The 20,898-nt window shown below is 36.9% G+C and overlaps 1 protein-coding gene across 1 annotated transcript in view; it reads left to right on the forward strand.

Annotated features, from left to right (window-relative positions):
• The window catches only part of LOC113121224 (exostosin-1), a 265,057-nt gene that overhangs the window by 219,403 nt on the left and 24,756 nt on the right, over nucleotides 1-20,898 (forward strand). Inside the window, exons 6-8 of the mRNA XM_026291514.1 lie at nucleotides 4,779-4,911; nucleotides 6,801-6,919; nucleotides 10,636-10,731. Of these exons, the coding sequence (XP_026147299.1) occupies nucleotides 4,779-4,911; nucleotides 6,801-6,919; nucleotides 10,636-10,731 (348 nt within the window). The remainder of the gene's footprint in view (nucleotides 1-4,778; nucleotides 4,912-6,800; nucleotides 6,920-10,635; nucleotides 10,732-20,898) is intronic.

Genomic DNA, 20,898 nt, shown 5'->3' on the forward strand with positions numbered 1-20,898 from the left:
AATGACATTGCACACTGAAATTTGTAAATATTACTTTTCACATTCTATTACTTTCTACTGTCTTTTCTAATTTATTTGGCACCATTGCACTTCTATAAAATCCTGCCGAATTCCCACTCAGTATGGTCCTTCATCATATATAATCCATATAAGTAATTTAGTTATAATAGTTAATGCTGATCATGTGTCTTTTTCTTGGCACATGCTTTGTTTTGTCTCTATCTCTCTCTCTCACACACTCACTCATTTTCTTGTTCCCTCCATCTCTCTCCCTCTCTGACATCCTCTATTTTCTTCAAAAGCTTTCATCATGAGTTGCTGTCACACATAAGAAGATGATACCTGCCATGATCAAACGCACTTGGTCTTTTCCAGACCTCTCCAACACACATAAAAAAGCAAAAGGATTTACACAAACATTCCCTCACTCCCTCACATGTCTCTTTGAGAAGTTTCTCCCAGGGTACAGGCCAGCTTCGGTCAGCTAGATGGAATGGAAACTTTGTGCTGGGTTTCTGTATCTCTTCATCTCAGGAAGGTGTCGGACAAGTCTTTTAATAACAGGACCAGACTGAGAACTGCCAGACGTCACTGCCAGAAATATGACTGACTATAAATGTGTTCAGAAAACAGACAGAGGGGAGCAGTATTTCTGCCAACTTCACCATTATCACCAGAGTGATCAGAAACAGGGATACTGCTGTAATTTCTAAAACTGTGTACAGTAAAACAGCGGACACTAAACTGGTTTTGCTTAAAAAAAAATTAATTAATTAATTGCACAAAACAGGATCAAACCTGTCTTTAAATTGTAATTTATCTAAAATGCACTAAAATTACAATGACAAAAATATAAACATCCTGGCTATGGAGGCCCAGGATTGGCACTTTAATCAAATGAAGAACATTAAATAAAATAAAATAAATTATTATTCATGATGATTATTAACATATTATTATTATTATTTTATTCAGATCACATTATTTTATTTTATTTCAAAGATTATATTATAAATAAACTTACTATATGTAAAATGGTTTAATTTATTCATGTTTAATTTATTCAATATAACAATAAATAATAAAAAAAAATTAAATGCATCTTTTAAATTGCTTTTAAAAAGTGTTGGCCAGTTGCTTCTCCATGTCTGTTCACCAATGCAATATGTACCTGTATTTAAAATAATGTATTTTACTTAATCATAATTTAACATAATGATTCAAATTTAGTTAAATGTAATGTTTAAAAATTCTCATTTTTAATTGATTTATTAATTTATATTTTACCCTCTGCTATATATATATACACACATACACATACATACAGCAGGTAAAATAAGTATTGAACAGGTCACCATTTGTTTCTCAGTAAATATATTTCTAAAGGTGCTGTTCACATGAAATTTTCACCAGAATTCGGTTACAACACAAGTAATGCAAACATACAAAACAAATAAGTTCAAAATTAAGTTATGTGTAATAAAATTGAATGACACAGAGAAACTGTATTGAATTACTGAAATGTATTTAATACTTTGTATAAAAACCTTTGTTTATAATGACAGCTTCAAGACGCCTCCTGTATGGAGAAACTAGTCGCATGCATTGCTCAGGTGTGATTTTGGCCCATTCTTCCATATGTATATATATATATATATATATATATATATATATATATATATATATATATATATATATATATATATATATATATATATATATATATATATATATAAAAAATGGGGGCACAAAGTTCCCATTCCACCACATCCCAAAGATGCTCTATTGGGTTGAGATCTGGTGACTGTGGAGGCCATTTCAGTACAATGAACTCATCGTCATGTTCAAGAAACCAATTTGAAATGATTCGGGCTTTGTGACATGGTGCATTATCCTGCTGGAAGTAGCCATCAGAGGATGGGTACATGGTGGTCATAAAGGGATGGACATGGTCAGAAACAATGCTCAGATAGGCCGTGGCATTTAAACGATGCCCAAGTGACACTAAGGGGCCTAAAGTGTGCCAAGAAAACATCCCCCACACCATTACACCACCACCAGCAGCCTGAACAGTGGTAACAAGACATGATGGATCCATGTTCTCATTCTGTTTACGCCAATTTCTGAATCTACCATCTGAATGTCTCAACAGAAATCCAGACTCATCAGACCAGGCAACATTTTTCCAGTCTTCAACTGTCCAATTTTGGTGAGCTTGTGCAAATTGTAGCCTCTTTTTCCAATTTGTAGTGGAGATGAGTGGTATGCGGTGGGGTCTTCTGCTGTTGTAGCCCATCCGCCTCAAGGTTGTGCGTGTTGTGGCTTCACAAATGCTTTGCTGCATACCTCGGTTGTAACGAGTGGTTATTTCAGTCAAAGTTACTCTTCTATCAGCTTGAATCAGTCGGTCCATTCTCCTCTGACCTCTAGCATCAACAAGGCATTTTCGCCCACAGGACTGCCGCATACTGGATGTGCAAATCTTGAAATACTCAGACCGGCTCGTCTGGCACCAACAACCATCCCACGCTCAAAATTGCTTAAATCACCTTTCTTTCCCTTTCTGACATTCAGTTTGGAGTTCAGGAGATTGTCTTGACCAGGACCACACCTCTAAATGCATTGAAGCATCTGCCATGTGATTGGTTGATTAGATAATTGCATTAATGAGAAATTGAACAGGTTTTCCTAATAATCCTTTAAGTGAGTGTATATAACCCTGTGTCACACATTCTGAGACTATAAGTTAACAATATGTTTCCTGTCACTGAACAAACTCTTTTCCATGGTGTGTTTTTGCATCTCCTGAGGCTGGTCTCTTTCCAGAGCTATCCTAATCCCTACATCTGTTCCGCTCTGAACGTTTTGAACAGAATGACGGTGTGTGAAATTTCGAGCCCAGAGTCTGGATTTGCCCTCCTTCTAACTGAACCGTAGTTCTTCATTTCAAAGACAAATGACAGAGAGATACAAAGACAATGAAAAGAGCATTTCTCCAATTTGCTCACTCATTTACTCACTAACCCACTCACTCATAAATAAATAAATTAATAAAAATGTTCCTCATTAAAATTATTTACTTTTAAAGAAGTTATTTCCACATCAGACAATTGTTTTGAAGTGAATAAGGCCATTGACTTATATTAATGGATTAGAAAAGCATTTTATTCAACATAGAGAAGGGTGCCATGTTGATATCACATGACCAAAGATACATTGTGATTCAAACATAAAAATAATAATGTATTGTACCTTTCAACACTCTTTCAACACTCGTGCATTTGTGGTTGTGTTTGTGTGTGTGTGTGTGCATGCAGGAATAAATGCTGTTATCAAACACAGATTAAAAGCCCTCTCCGTGGACTCCCACTTTCTCTAGAACATATGCCACGTTGAGTGGATTTCCCTGCTCCACAGAGCAATGAGATGCTTCGCTTGCTGCAAGGATCTGACAAAATCACTACACTTCACGTACAGCACATTAAAACATGTAAAGGTGCAGAGATACACAAACACACTGACATGAAGGTTCTCTAATTAGATTGTAGTTGATCCTAATTGGCCTGTGCAGTTCTAGGCTTGGGAGAGACAGAACCAGTCAAGCCCAGAAGAGGACTCAGGACATAAAAGTGTGTGTGCGTGCGCTCGGTTATTTTTGGTTTAAGATCTCTCACACCCTGTTGTGATGGGGGTAAGGCAGATTGTGATTAATTAGTGTTGTAATTAAACAAGATTAATGTGTTTAATTTGAGTTATTAGGCCTGTGTGCATACTGTTGAGAATATTGTTTATGTATTGCCTTCAAAGACTGATAGAGTTTGCCAAGTTGATTTTTTTTCTTTTTTTCTTTTTTGAGGCATAATCATAAGCAAAATTAAAGCTGTTTTTTGGGAGGAATTGTATATGTTTTTATCTATCTATCTATCTATCTATCTATCTTTTTCCACTTTACAATACTTTTTTCTATACATTACACTGTAAATAAAATTTGTGTTGTATTAGCTATCTTGAACTAATAATAAACAATACTTGTTTAATGTTATTTTCCACTAAAACCAATATATTTTTTTACCATTTAACTGCATTTAACAATTGTTAATTAACAATGAACAATAGTCTATTTCTAAATTACCATTGGATTAAGCTGTAGACTATTAACTGTATTTCTTAACCATTTTAGAAAGGAAATATATAGATATATAAATATAGAGATATATAAATAGAATAATATTTAAGTTATTTTATTATTATTAATTATTTTCTAAAAAGGTAAATATGCAGGAGACGTATTTTCTATGACATAAAAATGTAGAAATGTAAGTCTAAATGTAGACTTTCCAAACTTATTTAAACTTAACTCATCAGTTTGTTTTTATGTGTTTATTGGAATTAAAATGCCTGTGATTTCAAGGTTTAAAACATTCAATTCAATTCACATTTATTTGAATAAAGCTTTTCACGGTGCCATTTCAAAGCAGCTTTAAGCAAATACATTTTTCTACAGTACATTGCAATTAAGAGTGATCTGTTTATCAGAGGTGACTGTGTCAAAGTAATGTTCATATGGCAGAAATGTTCTATGTTTATACAACTCATGTATGTGTGCATGCATTAATGTATGTCATGTATTCATTTAAGCACAAATAGAAAATTAGAAAGTTTTGTCACATTGAGAACACTCACAATCAGTATTTTTATTTTTTTTATGATTAGTTCAACACAGCACCAATAATGCTAATTATGACTGTAAATAATATTGGTATGTATTGTTTTCACAGATTATCCATGACAGGATACAAACACACATGTCCCGGAGCAGGCTGATGTGGAATTCTTTGCCTGGAGGACTCTACGCACTTCCTGAGTTTTCCAGCGACCTCACCCTCTTCCCCTTCTACTACTCAGCACTCGGTGAGTGTGTGTGTGTGTGTGTGTGCGTCTCTACACCACCTTCAGCTCAACGCCGTAAAACTTTGTTGCAGTGAAAATGAAATCATAACTCAGATAGATGTTGGTTCCCTCCAAGCAGTGTGTGTGTAGCAGATCGTGAACATATGTGTCGGCCATTTCCCTTCCTAAACCCAGCCTGTGTGTTTGCATGCGCATATAGGGGTCTGTAGCGGATTTGTCCCTGGGCTTCACATGTCAGCAGTAAATCAGTGTTGCAGGAGTGATAGATGGTCTATACTCTGCTGTCACAGGCGTTGTTAGTCTCACTTTCCATAATTTTGATGACAGGGCAGTTTAGATTCCCTGTCCGTGGCCATAACTTGAGGGAACTTCAGTGTGGCGTGATATACAGCGTGTTTCGCTCAGCCAGGGCAACGCTATAAATCCAGCTACCTGTGATACATGTTGTTTATTAGGCAATGAGAAATCATCCAACATGACCAGTGGATTGCACCGATTGCTTGCTGTGTCCCGGTCTTCCTTGAAACAGTCATTTGAAAATATTTTAGATGTTGTGGCTTGCATACATAATTAGGTTCTGTTGTACACAGCTCTTCTTCGAATCTTCTGGTTTGTTTTGAATTTGTTCATTTTTTTTTGGGGGGGGGGGTATCGGAACAGATTTAATTAAGGCAAATTAAGCATTACTTCAAGCACCATTTGCAAGTGAACGTGGGGCACCAATGCCCCTTTTTGGAATCTCATTCTGACGGCACCCATTCACTGCAGAGTATCCACTTATGTGAAGTCATGTGATGTTAGATTTCTCCAAATATGTTAAGATGAAGAAACTTCACATCTACATATTGGATGGCCTGATGGTGAGTACGTTTTTATCAAATATTGTTTCTTGTGGATTAATGTGTCTGCTAAGAAAAATAGTCAATTTTTGTAGACCAGATGTCTACCAAATGTCCCCACAAGTATAGTAATACCAGTAGATTTTGTTGTTGCATATAAATCAGACAGAATGGAGTGTATAAATAGCAGAAAGTTTCCTAAAAGGTGTAGGTTGAGGTGTAGGGAGATAGAAAATGAGGTTTGTATGGTATAAAAACCAATAACCCTATGGAGAGACCTCTTAGGACTGACTGTACTTCAAGATGTGACCACAATTAGTGGATGGACCATTAACATTTCTTTCAAATAATAAGTTTTAAAATCAAACCAGAAGTGCATGTGAATTTGCCTGTTTGTATTTCTGTGTATATGTGTGTGGTTTGTTTCTGTGTGGTCTGAGTGTGTGGCCTGTTTGTTCACGTGTTTCACACTGTGTGTGTGGTAGCGTGTTCTTGTTTTGTTCATTTTTATAGAGTCTGAATCCCTGCAGAGAGGAAATAGGGATAATAGATGTTCTGGCTAAGCGTAATTACTGTCACTGTGATATATTATGAACTTCTCGTTTGTTTTACGGCCTAACCAGAAAAGTTTCACAGCTTTGATCAGTTCATTTTACTAGTTTTATCCTCTCTTGTTCTCTTTTGTTCTTTGTAGTAACCTTTATTGTGATGTAATAGAGACTTAATGTAGCTGTCGGCTTTCTGGAGTCGCAGTCGCAAACGTAGATAAATGAAGCGAATCCCTGCAGAGGAACAAAGATAAACAGGTGCTCTCTTTGAACGGCTGCCATAAAGCAAACTGATACAAATGCAGAGAGATGTTACACACCAGAGGCTGACGCCGCTGAAGACTGATTTCATGAAGGCTAATCTGACGCTCGCAGTGTACGAAAACTGCATTTTTATGTGCTTCATGATTTAAGCGAAGAAATTCACCAGCAAATACAGACTAATGATAGACTTTTACAGCTCTAAAGTAATTTCTGCTGTCCACGTTTGTGATTTCTGCAGGTAAGAGTCCGTCTCAGGAGTTTACAGCTGTCATTCAAGCAGTCACACCTCTACAGTCCCAACAGCAGCCCATATTCAAACTGATCCATGCGGTCGCCAAGTCCAAGTTTTGTGCGCAGGTGAGAATATGAGCCAATAATGAGACACAATGACAATGCTTCCATTATTATCTATGCTGCAAGTGTGTATCAGGTTAAGGAGCATTCACGCTGCCAATGATTTTCTGCTGTAGGTCACACTGATGGTTAGAGTTCTTGCTTTATCGGTGTCCTGAACAACTGGCTATGTTAAATCAAAAATGAGATGTATCACTGGTTAAAAAAAATAAGAATAATTTACAATACTCACTCTCTAGTGGTTTCTAACCTCACTGATTCTTGAAAAGTGGGACAAAACAGTGTGCACTATATATGTTCCTTTAACAAATATAAAATATCATAATGAAATATTGTCAAAATAATCATCTGACAGAGGTAACAGACCTGACAGAGAGAATCTGACGTTGGTGACGAAAGCTTGAATTTGTATAGTCATTTAGCTATCAACTAAAACCCGATTCCAAAAAAGTTGGGACACTGTAGAAATTGTGAGTAAAAAAGGAATGGAATAATTAAAATCTCATAAACTCATATTTTATTCACAATATAACATCAAATTTTGACAGTGAGACATTTTGAAATGTCATGCCAAATATTGGCTCATTTTGGATTTCATGAGAGTTACACATTCCAAAAAAGTTGGGACAGGTAGCAATAAGAGGCCGGAAAAGTTAAATGTACATATAAGGAACAGATGGAGGACCAATTTGCAACTTATTAAGTCAATTAGTAACATGAGCCTCTCAGAGTGCCAGTGTATCTCAGAAGTCAAGATGGGCAGAGGATCACCAATTCCCCCAATGCTGTGGCAAAAAATAGTGGAGCAATATCAGAAAGGAGTTACTTAGCGAAAAATTACAAAGATTTTGAAGTTATCATCATCTACAGTGCATAATATCATCCAGAGATTCAGAGAATCTGGAACAATCTGTGCAAAATGTGCGTAAGGGTCAAGGCCGGAAAACCATACTGGATGGCCGTGATCTTTGGGCCTTTAGGCGACACTCCATCACATACAGGAATGCTACTGTAATGGAAATCACCACATGGGCTCAGGAATACTTCCAGAAAACATTGTCGGTGAACACAATCCACGGTGCCATTCGCCGTTGCCGGCTAAAACTCTATAGGTCAAAAAAGAAGCCATATCTAAACATAATCCAGAAGCGCAGGTGTTTTTTCGGGGCCAAGGCTCATTAAAATAGACTGTGGCAAAGTGCAAAGCTGTTCTGTGGTCAGACGAATCAAAATTTGAAGTTCTTTTGGAAAATTGGGACGCCATGTCATCTGGACTAAAGAGGACAAGGACAACCATAAGTTGTTATCAGCGCTCAGTTCAGAAGCCTGCATCTCTGATGGTGTGGGGTTGCATGAGTGCATGTGGCATGGGCAGCTTACACATCTGGAAAAGCACCATCAATGCTGAAAGGTATATCCAAGTTCTAGAACAACACATGCTTCCTTCCAGGTGTCGTCTCTTTCAGGGAAGACATTGCATTTTCCAACATGACAATGTCAGACCACATACTGCATCAATTACAGCATCATGTCTGTGTAGAAGAAGGATCCGGGTACTGAAATGGCCAGCCTGCAGTCCAGATCTTTCACCCATAGAAAACATTTGGCACATCATCATAAAGAGGAAGATGTGACAAAGAAGACCTAAGACAGTTGAGCAACTAGAAGCCTGTGTTAGACAAGAATGGGACAACATTCCTCTTTATAAACTTGAGCAACTTGTCTCCTCAGTCTCCAGACATTTGCACACGGTTATAAAAAGAAGAGGGGATTCCAGACGGTGGTAAACATGGCCTTGTCCCAACTTTTTTGAGATGCTTTGATCCCATGAATTTAAAATCAACTTATTTTCCCTTAAAATTATACATTTTCTCAGTTTAAACATTTGATATGTCATCTATTTTGTATTCTGAATAAAATATTGATATTTGAATCTTCCACATCATTGCATTCTGTTTTTATTCACAATTTGTACAGTGTACCAACTTTTTTGGAATCTGGGTTGTGCACTGAATCAAACAATAACTGTATTTAAACAAACACAACAAACAGTAGATATGCTGTATATTTAGTATTTATACATTATTATTATAATTATAAATATAAAATACTATTTGAAATTTATTATAAGTAAATATGACTTGAAAACCACAGAAATATGTCTTCGCGTTGAATGCGAACTCCGTCATAGGAACGTCACCATAGCCAGACTGAAAGAAAATTGTCTGAAAATTGTCTTCAGTTTACACAAGTAACCATGGTTTCCCGAAAGGAACTAGATGCTGCGTCTGAAAATGCTATTGGAAGGCCTTCAGTGTGACCATGCCCTCAATCACATGTGTAATCAGTCCAATGGATGGATGAGACATCCCGAGTGGGTGACACTGACAGTCCGTGGTGCAGATGAAGGGACTTTAGGGGCGTACCCCGACCTGGGGTACAAAAATGCTTTGGCCAATCCAAGTGCAAATCTAGGAAAGAGGGGGCTACGGAGACACTGAAGGTCACCAACTTTCTTGAGAGAAAAAATCTCTCATTCAGAACATGGACACACTGAAAGCATTCCCAAAGTGTTTTCCGATGCACGAGTTCCTGAAGGGGAACATCAGTGTAGCTCTCAAATCTCATTTACCCAATATGAATATGCACATATATTCACAATTTGTTATATATATGTATATATATGTATATATGTTTTTTATTATTATTATTATTCATTCAATTGTTTAGTTTTGTTTTAGTTTAACTTAATGATAATAACCTCGTACCAAATACATAAAATCATAGGTTTGGAACAATATGCGATTAGATAAGAGTAGGTGATTTTCAATTTTGGATGTGCTTTTACTTTCTGGAGGGAAAGTGTCGGTATATTAATTGCTGCCCTGGCTATTGCATCATGTCGTGAACATGATGAATGATTATCAATGCATGAATCAGTCATTTAGAATGCCCACGAATTTTGACACGGTTTTCCACACATCATTTTTTATTATATCCCTGTATGTGGGCAGCAACTAATCATGTTAAACAAGTCAAACGTAAGGCTGTACAAAACTAGCATACGCTCAGTCTGCCCGCAGTATCTGACAAGTGATAGATCATGTTAGCATCACTCTGTGTTCCTCATGGGTCACTGCTTCTTTGCCTAAACTTTCTATACTTTAAATAACTTCTTGTCAGCTGACATTGCATTGGTTCATTTCACATTAGATGATTTACTAAACTGAATAATATTCAGATCATGTATTACCTTATTTAAAAAAGTACACTTTTGCATACAAAAATGAATGTAATGGTTTTGAACACTTAATTGCATTTCATTTAAATTTAAATGAAAGCGTATCGCAGTGTATGTCACACCTTAAGTTTTTTTATTTTCGTTTTTTTTTTTAGATTTGAAGTACACATTCAAAACAGTTAACCACTCTTTTTTTCACAAGAGCTAACATTAGACTGTGTCTTCAAATGCCCTTAATTAACACAGTTCCTAAAAATGAGAAGTCTCTTGATAATTTATAGTTTGTTGCAAATGATTCTAGTGGCTCTCAAACCTATTTTCAGGACTAATAAATGAGAATGGGATTTGTTGTGAAATTTTGATTACTTTTTGCATGTGGGCTGTAATAATTCACACCTGCACTTACAAAAACAGGTTGCAAATTAACATGAATACATGTAATGTGCAGTGCAGCTCATGTGTTTTAATGTGGTTTCAGATTTTAGTGCTGTGGAACTGTGAGAAGCCTCCACCACCTAGAAACAAGTGGCCCTCCATCACAACACCCTTCTCTATCATTGAGGGCAAAAGAAAGGTGAGATGGGAGAAATATGACGGAATAAATATTAAAATTGCATGTTGGTTTAAAGTCTTGGCAGGCATACACAGGCAATGAACACTTTGCACACATATTAGCCTTTTAGATTTTATGCAAATGTAATTATTTTAGATATTAGATAAAGCCTGTTAATATTTTACAGTTTTAGAAGTACACTAATGATAATTTAGTGTATAAATCATTGAAACATTTAAACAATTTTCAGCAAAGGTTTTGTCATGTTTAGTTAACTTCCAGGGACAAATTTGTACATAAAGTGCAGGTAAGTGAAGTTAGGCTTAAACTTTTCAGTGGGAAGGAAACAAAATAACAAATAACGGGACAGATGTCACCATTTAAAATCTCTAAAATGATTTGAAATAAATAGTGCGTGTGTATGTGTAATAAATGCACAGCTGTGTGTGGGTGGTTATGTGAATGTTCTGAATGTATCTTATCATTAGCACCTTTCAGACTTTGTCTGTTCACTGTCATCCCTTTTTGCACATGTTTTACTCATTTACATCTTGTCATGTGTTCTTTGCAGAAACAGTTAGCCTGAGCAACTTAATGTGATGGATTACTCTGTCTCCTCACTTATCCCTTAGTTGTTTTATCTCGTATCTCAAAATGTAGCTATTTAGGGTTTTTAAACAGAGTCGATGGAAAAAAAAAGTGAGGAAAAAAATATCTTAAGAGAAAAATGACTTTAACATATTTGGGTGTTAACTATGACCACATTTAAAGTAGATTTGTGCATTTTTAGAAAAATCACTTAAAACACTCTCAATAGGTCCAACAGTTAACATACGTGCAGCACAGGAGAATTCCAGGTTTTCTATATACTGTTTACTGGTCTGACACAATATTAAAACCGCTGACAGGTGAAATAAATAACTGATTATATCAATACAACTGCACCTGTCAAGTGGTGGAATGTATTAAACAGCAAGTAAATACTCAAGAATCGGTCAAATAAAGAGATCTTTGACAAGGACCAAATAATGATGGCTAGACAACGGTTTAGAGCATCTAATGGCAAGTCTTTTGGGGTGTTCTCCATATGCAGTGGTTGGTACCTGTCAAAAGCGGTGCAAGGAAAGTCAACCTGTGAACCTTAACCAGGGTCCAAACCAAAATTTATTAGCCACATTTCCACTGTTGGGCCAAATAGTGATCGTTCTAGTGCATGTTAGGGCCAGTCGAATTTCCACTGTCACTGTCACTGTTAGGATACGGTAGACATCGCTGCTCATTTCACATGTATTCATATCTAGCAACCACCTAGCATCAACATTTAATACATTTAAAACTAATTTAATGCAAAATACACTTTCACACAGTTGGTCTCATTCACTAATTATTGCATAGATTATTCGTATTTATATGCACATTCAGACTTCTCACAAACACTTTCCACCTAATTCACACACATAAGAATGCACATATGAATTTCTTTTTATTTCTTACTTCTTAGTGAATCTGGAGTGTTCTAAATGAGCGGCCATGTGAACAAAGCTAGCCATTTGCATATAACATGACACACACACACACACACACCATCTCCATAAGGGTCTCCATTTGTGCACACGCTTTCCTTACAGCCTTCCGTCACTCGTGTCAAAGACACTCCATGCAATACACAATATGACACTGTTTATACTGTTTATGGCTGTACGTGCACAGTTATTTTTACAGTAATTCAAATTAATTTTGTTCAGATGCTTTGACACAACCGGTTTTGTTTAAAGCACTATATAAATAAAGGTGACTTGACTATTTAAAGACACCATGCAGCTTGAGCTACAGTCTAAAGCAGCTTTTATTACTCTTTCATTGTATAAATTATGTTTATTGTAAGTTATAACTATTATCCTATAATAAAACATACTTTTTATTTTAAATAGAGAGAGAGAGTGTGTTTTTTTTTTGCTGTGTGCTGTCAATTGTTCCTATATTTTTTCTTAAGTTTTTAATACATTTTAGTATGAAAGTTTTAGTGAATCATGATTTGTTCATGAAAGCATTTGTACCAAGCTTTCAAACACAAATGTTCGTACGCATGCTTAGTGAATGAGACCCTGTGTCTGAATTAACTTACGATTGCAACCTGAAGGAAATTCTGATAACCGAGGCAGAAATTGAAAAAAAAAATTTGCAATTCTAAAGGCTATATGCTAACAATCGTTATTCTAAAAAAACGTTATGCTCATGAAAAATCCAGAGACTGCTTCAAGAACATAGACAAATCATATATGATTATAAACATGTAATAATTTGACAATTTTTTCTTATGTTCTGTCTCCTGCATGTGTCTTTGTTGATACCGGAATTCTGCATCCACATATGTCATACATTTCATATACTTTGTGTAAAGGCCAAGGATGATAACTGTAAAGATAATGATGAAGATATAGTTCAGATAAAGACAGAGAGAAAACAATATCATTGGAATCACTTTCAAAACTATTTTTCTCCAGCTGATGAACAGTAAAAAACTGAAAGCCAATCAGAATCCATCCTGCAGTAAGGAGCTCTGGAATTTAAAGAAACAGACGAACATGCACTTAGAATAAATAGATGATACCGTTCCTTGGTGTGGACGCTAACATTGTTATCTTTATAGTTAGTATCTTTATAGTTATCGTTCTTGGTGTGAACGGGGCTTTACTCATAACTCTGATTTTCTGTCTGTGAGCTCCCTTTGGCTGCAAAGATAACAGTATAGTGAGACAGAAGACAGTGCACAACCCTCTTCAGATTGCATGCATCTTGGAAAATTAATGTAAAGGCTCATTCTTTTCAAAGAAATTTGGTAAAAACACAAGAGTTTATCAATATTTTTATGTTGTGTTATGTGTACACATTTGGACTTAAACTCTGTAATGGAGGTGTTATGTGCATTCTTGTCATCACAAATAAACGGAGCAGCAGTCTTGTAAAATGTAAAATAATGATAAATATCAATTTGATTTAGCATGCTGACACAAATTAATTAATTAATTTTTTTATTGTAAATCATTGTCTATTATCAATTTATAAAATATTGATGCTGAAGTCTGTCTTAGGTCTATATGAAAGGGCCAAACGTCCATTTCTGTTAGGTTTAATTTATGATATAGTTTACACTGGGTTTTACTGTACCATTGGTCTGACAGTGGAAACAGGAATTGATCTTGGGCTCATGGCTCCAGGTGCGAGGCGATTGACCACATCTGGCTTGTTGTTAGCTCTGGCTCACGCTGACCCAACAGGACACTTATGTTAGAATTAGGGGTGTAATGGTATGTGTATTCGTACCGGACCGTTTCGGTACAGGGCTTTCGGTCTGGTGCACGTGTGTACCGAATGACCGAATGCAATATTTTGTTTGCGGAAAATAGGTAAATAGGTTCGTGTTTCCAAATGAACATATTAAGTGGCGGAAGTCTCGGCGTTCAGCGCAAATCCCGCCCTGCAGCTGATTCTAAGGCCGGTGACACTCTGGCTGCATGGCATGAGCGTGGCATTTCTGCTGCGTGTCAGTTGCGTGACGGCTGCTTCGCATTTTCTGTGTCTTTACACACCAAAAACGTGCCTGACGCAACGCTAGCGCGCTGCTGCTGCTGTAGTTGACATAGAGGGAAGCCGCCGACAGACCAGGATCTTGTCTTCACGACAACAATATCTATACTTCATGTTGAGCATAAATATAAAGCCTACTGATAAAGTACACCGTCAACAGTGTTGACGGCAAAACAGACTATGTTTGACAGGTGCAATATGCCAGTGTGTCACCGGCCTAAAGTTTTCAAAAGGCATCATGCGAGTGTGAACATCACTACAACTAGGAAAAAAAACGATTGTAATTCAAACGCAGCTCCTGTCGGCATTTAAACAGACCTTTGCTCTTAATTCCGATCGGTCCAACGCTTTAACGAAATCTGAGCAGGTCTAAAAACTGAAATGGTTGATGCTGCACTTTACACTTTGGAAAAGTTATATATATATATATATATATATATATATATATATATATATATATATATATATATATATATATATATATATATATATATATAATTATTTTTTTTATTTTTTTTTATGAGCAGGCCTACAAGCTGGGATTGGTAATGCTGCACTGCACTGTAATCATAGTTATATATTTATATGTTTCATTATATTTTATTATATGATATTGGTTTGAGACTGAGAGTATTTTACTTGGTGGAGAACTTTGCAGCAGTATTTTATTATTATTTATTATTATTAAAAAGTAAACAAATTGGTGAAAAAAGTTTATAGTAATAAACAACCTGCACTTTAAAGTTTGCACTTCTTTCCCTTACTGTACCGAAAATGAACCGAACCGTGACTTTAAAACCGAGGTACGTACCGAACCGTGATTTTTGCGTACCGTTACACACCTAGTAATATCAGAACAAAAATCTGACGCGATAAATGAAACATACAAAATGTGCAGAGCAGGGGGGCATGAGGACTGGAATTGAGAACCGATGGTCTACATGGACAACAATATTCAGATTTTAACATGATTAAGACAACATTCTGATAAAAAAATCTACTATGTAAACAGAGATTTTGGATTACCATAATCTTGCTAAAGTCATATTCGAAGTAAACACTAATCGAATTAAGACATGTGAAGTATTCTTATTTAAGTCACATAACTGAGGTGCAGTATAGACATGTACACACCTTAATCACAATATTATCATTGTTTAGGACTTTTTTCAGCATTTTGCGACAGGATACACAGACAGCATTGGTCAACCTTTTGATGGTAAACAAAAGAGCATGAACAAATAATCAACTGCACTTGAAGCTTTCAGTAACTTAAAAATGAAACACCCAAAAAAGAATGACATCATAATAAAGAGGAACTATATGTTAATATGTGAAATTCTGGAGGGGACGTCGGATGGCATGGTGACATAATGGTGTGTGCCATTAATTGATCTATGAACTATAACATGTAAAATTGGAACATGAAAGGAATATTCTAAAACCAACTCACGTAAACACCTTGATCCTAATATTGTCTTATTCAGAATAAGATAAATAACAAGATTACTGATGTCCATGTAAACATAGTCTATGGGATGTGTTGGACCAACAAATCCCATCCATGGAGGCCCCACCAAGCAACTTAAAGCAGGGGTCTCCAGCCCCAGATTTCAGTTTCAACCCGAATCAAACACACTTGTGCTAGCTAATTCAGTTAAAGGCCTGAAGTCTGCAGTGCGGTAGGTCTTTACCCTGTTATGTATGTATGTTTTTTAGCATGGCAGCTGGTTTAAGTTGGTCCTTGGTTGGTCAGAAGCTGGTTTAAGGTGGTCCTAAGCAGGAGCTAATTGCTCAAGACCCCTTAAACCAGCTCATGACCAACGACCTTACTTCAAAACAGAAATAACCAGCATATGCAGATTTTTTTTTCGACAATGAAGGAGCAAGGTAAGAGATCCCGGACTTAAAGGATCTTCTGTTAATGCCTTGGTGCCAGATACCACAGGACATGATTAGAGGTTTTATGGGGTCCATGCCTTAATGGATCAGAGCCCTACTCAAGTAAACAAATACAACTGGAAATCAGCTCAAGGGAGAAAATATTGCCTCTTAAAGGAAAAGTTCATTTCAGACCCTACACTAAAACGTGTGTGTGTGTGTGTGTGTGTGTGTGTGTATACTGTATATATATATATATATATATATATATATATATATATATATATATATGCACCACCTTATAAATGTTAACACTCTAATGATTTCAGAATTAAGTTGTTATGCTTCAGGTTGTTTGCAAATGTAATTTAATTGGAGCATGGAACACATCCAAAATAATCACAGCACCCCATAATTTCACACAGAAAAGCATTTTTTGTGAGCAGATTTCTCATAAATCAACCTGACAGTTTGTTATTGTACTGTGCCTTAAAAACACATTGATAGGGACGAGTGTCTCAGTAGAGCCTATGACAATTCAACTACATTTATCTAGAGAATAATTGTTATTTGGTTTGTAGGTATGTGGCATTAGAAAGTCATATTAGGCACTGGATTTTTTTGTTGCTCAGTAGTCAACATCCAAATAAAAATAATATAGCAAATTTTCAAACTGATTATCAAATGCATGTTTACTAAAGCCTGTTATATACTGTAAGGTGTTTCTACCAGCTCTGCATGTTGCAATAGCAACCTAAATAATCTCTGCATATGTTACCTTGGAGATGCACTATTTCTTCAAAATACATGCAGAGAATAAATAAGACTTCAGATGTAAATAAAGTAAAAAAAAAATAAAAAATGATATACATACAGTACAGACCAAAAGTTTGGACACACCTTCTCATTCAAAGAGTTTTCTTTATTTTCATGGCTATGGAAATTGTAGAGTCACACTGAAGGCATGAATTAACACATGTGGAATTATATATGGAATTATATACATAACAAAAAAGTGTGAAACAACTGAAAATATGTCATATTCTAGGTTCTTCAAAGTAGCCACCTTTTGCTTTGATTACTGCTTTGCACACTCTTGGCGTTCTCTTGATGAACTTCAAGAGGTAGTCACCTGAAATGGTTTTCCAACAGTCTTGAAGGAGTTCCCCTAGAGATGCTTAGCACTTGTTGACCCTTTTGCCTTCTGTCTGAGGTCCAGTTCACCCCTAAACCATCTGGATTGGGTTCAGGTCCGGTGACTGTGGAGGCCAGGTCATCTGGCGCAGCACCCCATCACTCTCCTTCTTGCTCAAATAGCCCTTGATGCCTTCAGTGTGACTCTACAATTGTCATAGTCATGAAAATAAAGAAAACTCTTTAAATGAGAAGGTGTGTCCAAACTTTTGGTCTGTACTGTATATGAGGTATCTGTTTTTTTCTTCAACATTACTACCATACTTTAGGAAAATATATTTTGATGTTTACTGGGTTTGTAGTGACACTGGATCTCTGAAAGATAATTAGAATAATTTATGTTATTGTAGTATGAAGTAGTATTTCCAGCCACTAAAAGCACATTCTTGGACAGAATGGACTGAAACATTGGAGCAGACATTATGCTGATAGTCAAAATCCTGGCTTTGCGATACTTAGTCTCAGCCTCAGACCCCACGCCCACAGACCCTTGGCTAAACGTAAGATGCATATGGGACACTAAAGTGGAAACACTTCAGGCATGTCGAAGTCGTCATCGGATTGGTTGAATTCTACAGGATTTCTGCAAGATGTGTGTGTCACGTTCTTTAACGTTCCACCTGGAAACAAAGATACCATGGCGCCAAACCGCCTCACGAAAGAAGAAAGAAGTTGTGTATAGAACTGTGATGATGAGCACGTGACATGACTTTGACGTGTCGGTCAAACGGCCTCATAGGTGGGCCTTGGCCAACGAAAGCTGCCATGAATTCCAGACCTTCAGTCTGAAGTTCTGGCTACACGAGACTATGCAATACTAAGCTGTATCAAGTCAGACACAATAAATGTCAAAGGGGAAAGTTCAAGGGTCATCGAGACCACTTAAAATGCCTTTCCAATGGGGAACTGTAAAGGTCTGATGCACAAATACATTAATGACCCAACATAACAATTTATCATCTCAAGAGATTCATTATGAGACTGACATTTCAATTATCATCATCATGACAGGCAGATCTGAGTATCATTCATCAAGATGCTAACAGCTTTTTGAATAATATGCATTAATGGATTTGCCTCCATATACAGGATTCATATAGTATGTGCTTTTTGGAAGTTGTTTTGGAAGATTTGGATGATATAAATCCAACCATCCAATTCATCCCATTATTTTTTATGCTGTTCGTTTGTGAAAAAAATGAAAATCTACAAAAAAAGTTACTTCAATCCAAGCACATTCAGCTAAAACATTCATAACATGTAAATAACATGTAAATATAATGTACAGGTACTAGATATGTATTTCATTGTAAGCATCATAACAGTATATGTACATATATTAATATGTATAAGCCCAGGTTTAAAATGCAACCAGCCATTTTATATAATGTATAAGAATAAATATAACTGAATTAATATAACTGTCTATATATATTTAAAAATAGAGAGAGAGACAGAGAGAGAGAGAGATCTTTCTATACACCAGACAAAGGCTGATGAGTAATTTTGTCCAAACTCTAGTCCAAGTTTAGTCTATGGTGATATAACTGGTGATAATAATTACAAACACACATTTCAATAGATCAGAAAAGTCCAGAGCTCTAGATAAAATGCAGTTACTTTGAAAGCAGTGTGAATTATGTGTCAAACAAGTGTGAAATAGATAATCAAAGTTTTAATCAACAGCTATTTGTCAAAATTAAATCATATTGTGACTAATAAGCTATCAAACGCCACATCCAAATCATAACACGCTTTTATCTGAGTCCTGATTAAGATGAATTGGAGTTGTTTAATACTCAGATAAAGGCTTAATAGAGGCATGAACTTGGTTTTCTCTAGAAGTGCAATCTCTAGAGGTCATGATAGGGAGAGAGTTTGTCCCAGAGCCTGTGTGTGTGTGTGTGAGAGAGAGAGAGAGAGGGGGGGGGGGGTCCTGTGGCATCTTATTTAGGTTTGTTAGACATGTTTGATGTTATAAACAGAAAGATAGACACTAAAAGACAGATTGTGGGAAAATGAAGTGGATTTGCTGATACAAAGTTTATTTGGATGTACTATCTAGGATGTTTTATATGGAAGTTTGTTTCTGCCACAAAATAAAAAATATATATAATAAGTAGGGCAAATGGCAATTAGGGTGTCAGTGCAATTCCAAAACAGCGCAGATGGGCGTAAAAATTTATGCGGGTGATTTACTGACAACATGCAAATTAAATAACGCTGATGCAAAATAGTTTATTTTTGGGAGTGTTAAATAATGGTGCAAATACCAGTAATTTGATGAGTGCAAACTTTAGTAAATCACATTGTATTATTCATTTTAGTAGGTCGGTTTATTGGCATTCATTACTGCAATTTGGTATATTTTTAAAAGTGAAGCTTGACAAATCATTAGTTAAACTACACTACTATTTAAAAAAAAACATTACATTGGAACATTACAAACTACAAATAAAAGTAGATAACCACACTGATGATCCAGTACTGTATAAGTTTATGAATAAAATATAATTATTCAAATAATTAAAAAGCTAAATTCATTCACAGTCTTAAATTGTTTTACAAAAACTATGAACTTGAACAATAAATTAAAATCCCAATTAAATGACTGTTCCATATCTGTCGGTCACTACGAGTTATGTCGACCGACAAATGGGGTCTCAGTTGGGAGGCCAATCATCTCTGATTTTAAGAGAAAACTCCAATGAAATTGGCAAGTGGATTAACACACCTGAGCCACTCCCCGTGCCAACGGGTATAAATAGGGCGACAGGTGCATCCACTCATTAGATTTTTGCTTCGGAGCCGAGTAGTCGATGAAGAAAATCACTACAAAGCCATCATCTTTGTTTTTGTTTAAACTGTTCCTGGTCGGTGTGATGGCGCGTTACAGCGGTGTCCCTGCGAGACGGCGATTCCCCTGGGCGCTTCGGCTAAAAGAGACAGTTCTAAAAGAGCAAATCACGGACGATTCGCGTCTTTTTCAAGATGCCGTTTCGTCCGTGTCCTTCTGGATGCGGTCGTTTCCTGTCTTCGGTTGACGGTCACGAGCGTTGTCTGCAGTGTCTGGGCGTCCAACACGCTGAGGCTGCGCTCGTGGATGATTCATGCGTCTACTGTGGGCGTATGAACATGGCAGCGCTGCGATCGTGTCTCTCACTCCTCAAGGGGAGTGCAGCAGACCCCTCTGTCGCCACCCGTCCCGGTCTCTCTGGCTCGAGCAGAGGGCCGCCGGCTGGCGCTCTGGGAGATCTGAGGATCACAGTGAGAGCTTCTCCGCCGGGCCACGCCCCACGGACCTCTCACTCCTCACGCAGCGACTGTCCCGTGCAGCTGCCGATTGATTCTGCTGGGCCGTCTCATAGCGGTCCCAGCGTGTCTTTCGGTGCGCCGCCCGAAGACCAGATGTCGATTGCTGCATCGGGGGATGGGTTATCGACCTCTGAGGATGAAGGTTCGGCGGGGCTGCCCCCCTCGGGTGTTGTCGCTGCTGCCGAATCGGACTTGGAGTTGTCGGCCATG

The sequence above is a fragment of the Carassius auratus genome, chromosome 20 (genome assembly GCF_003368295.1).
Source record: "Carassius auratus strain Wakin chromosome 20, ASM336829v1, whole genome shotgun sequence".
Taxonomy (NCBI): Eukaryota; Metazoa; Chordata; class Actinopteri; order Cypriniformes; family Cyprinidae; genus Carassius; species Carassius auratus.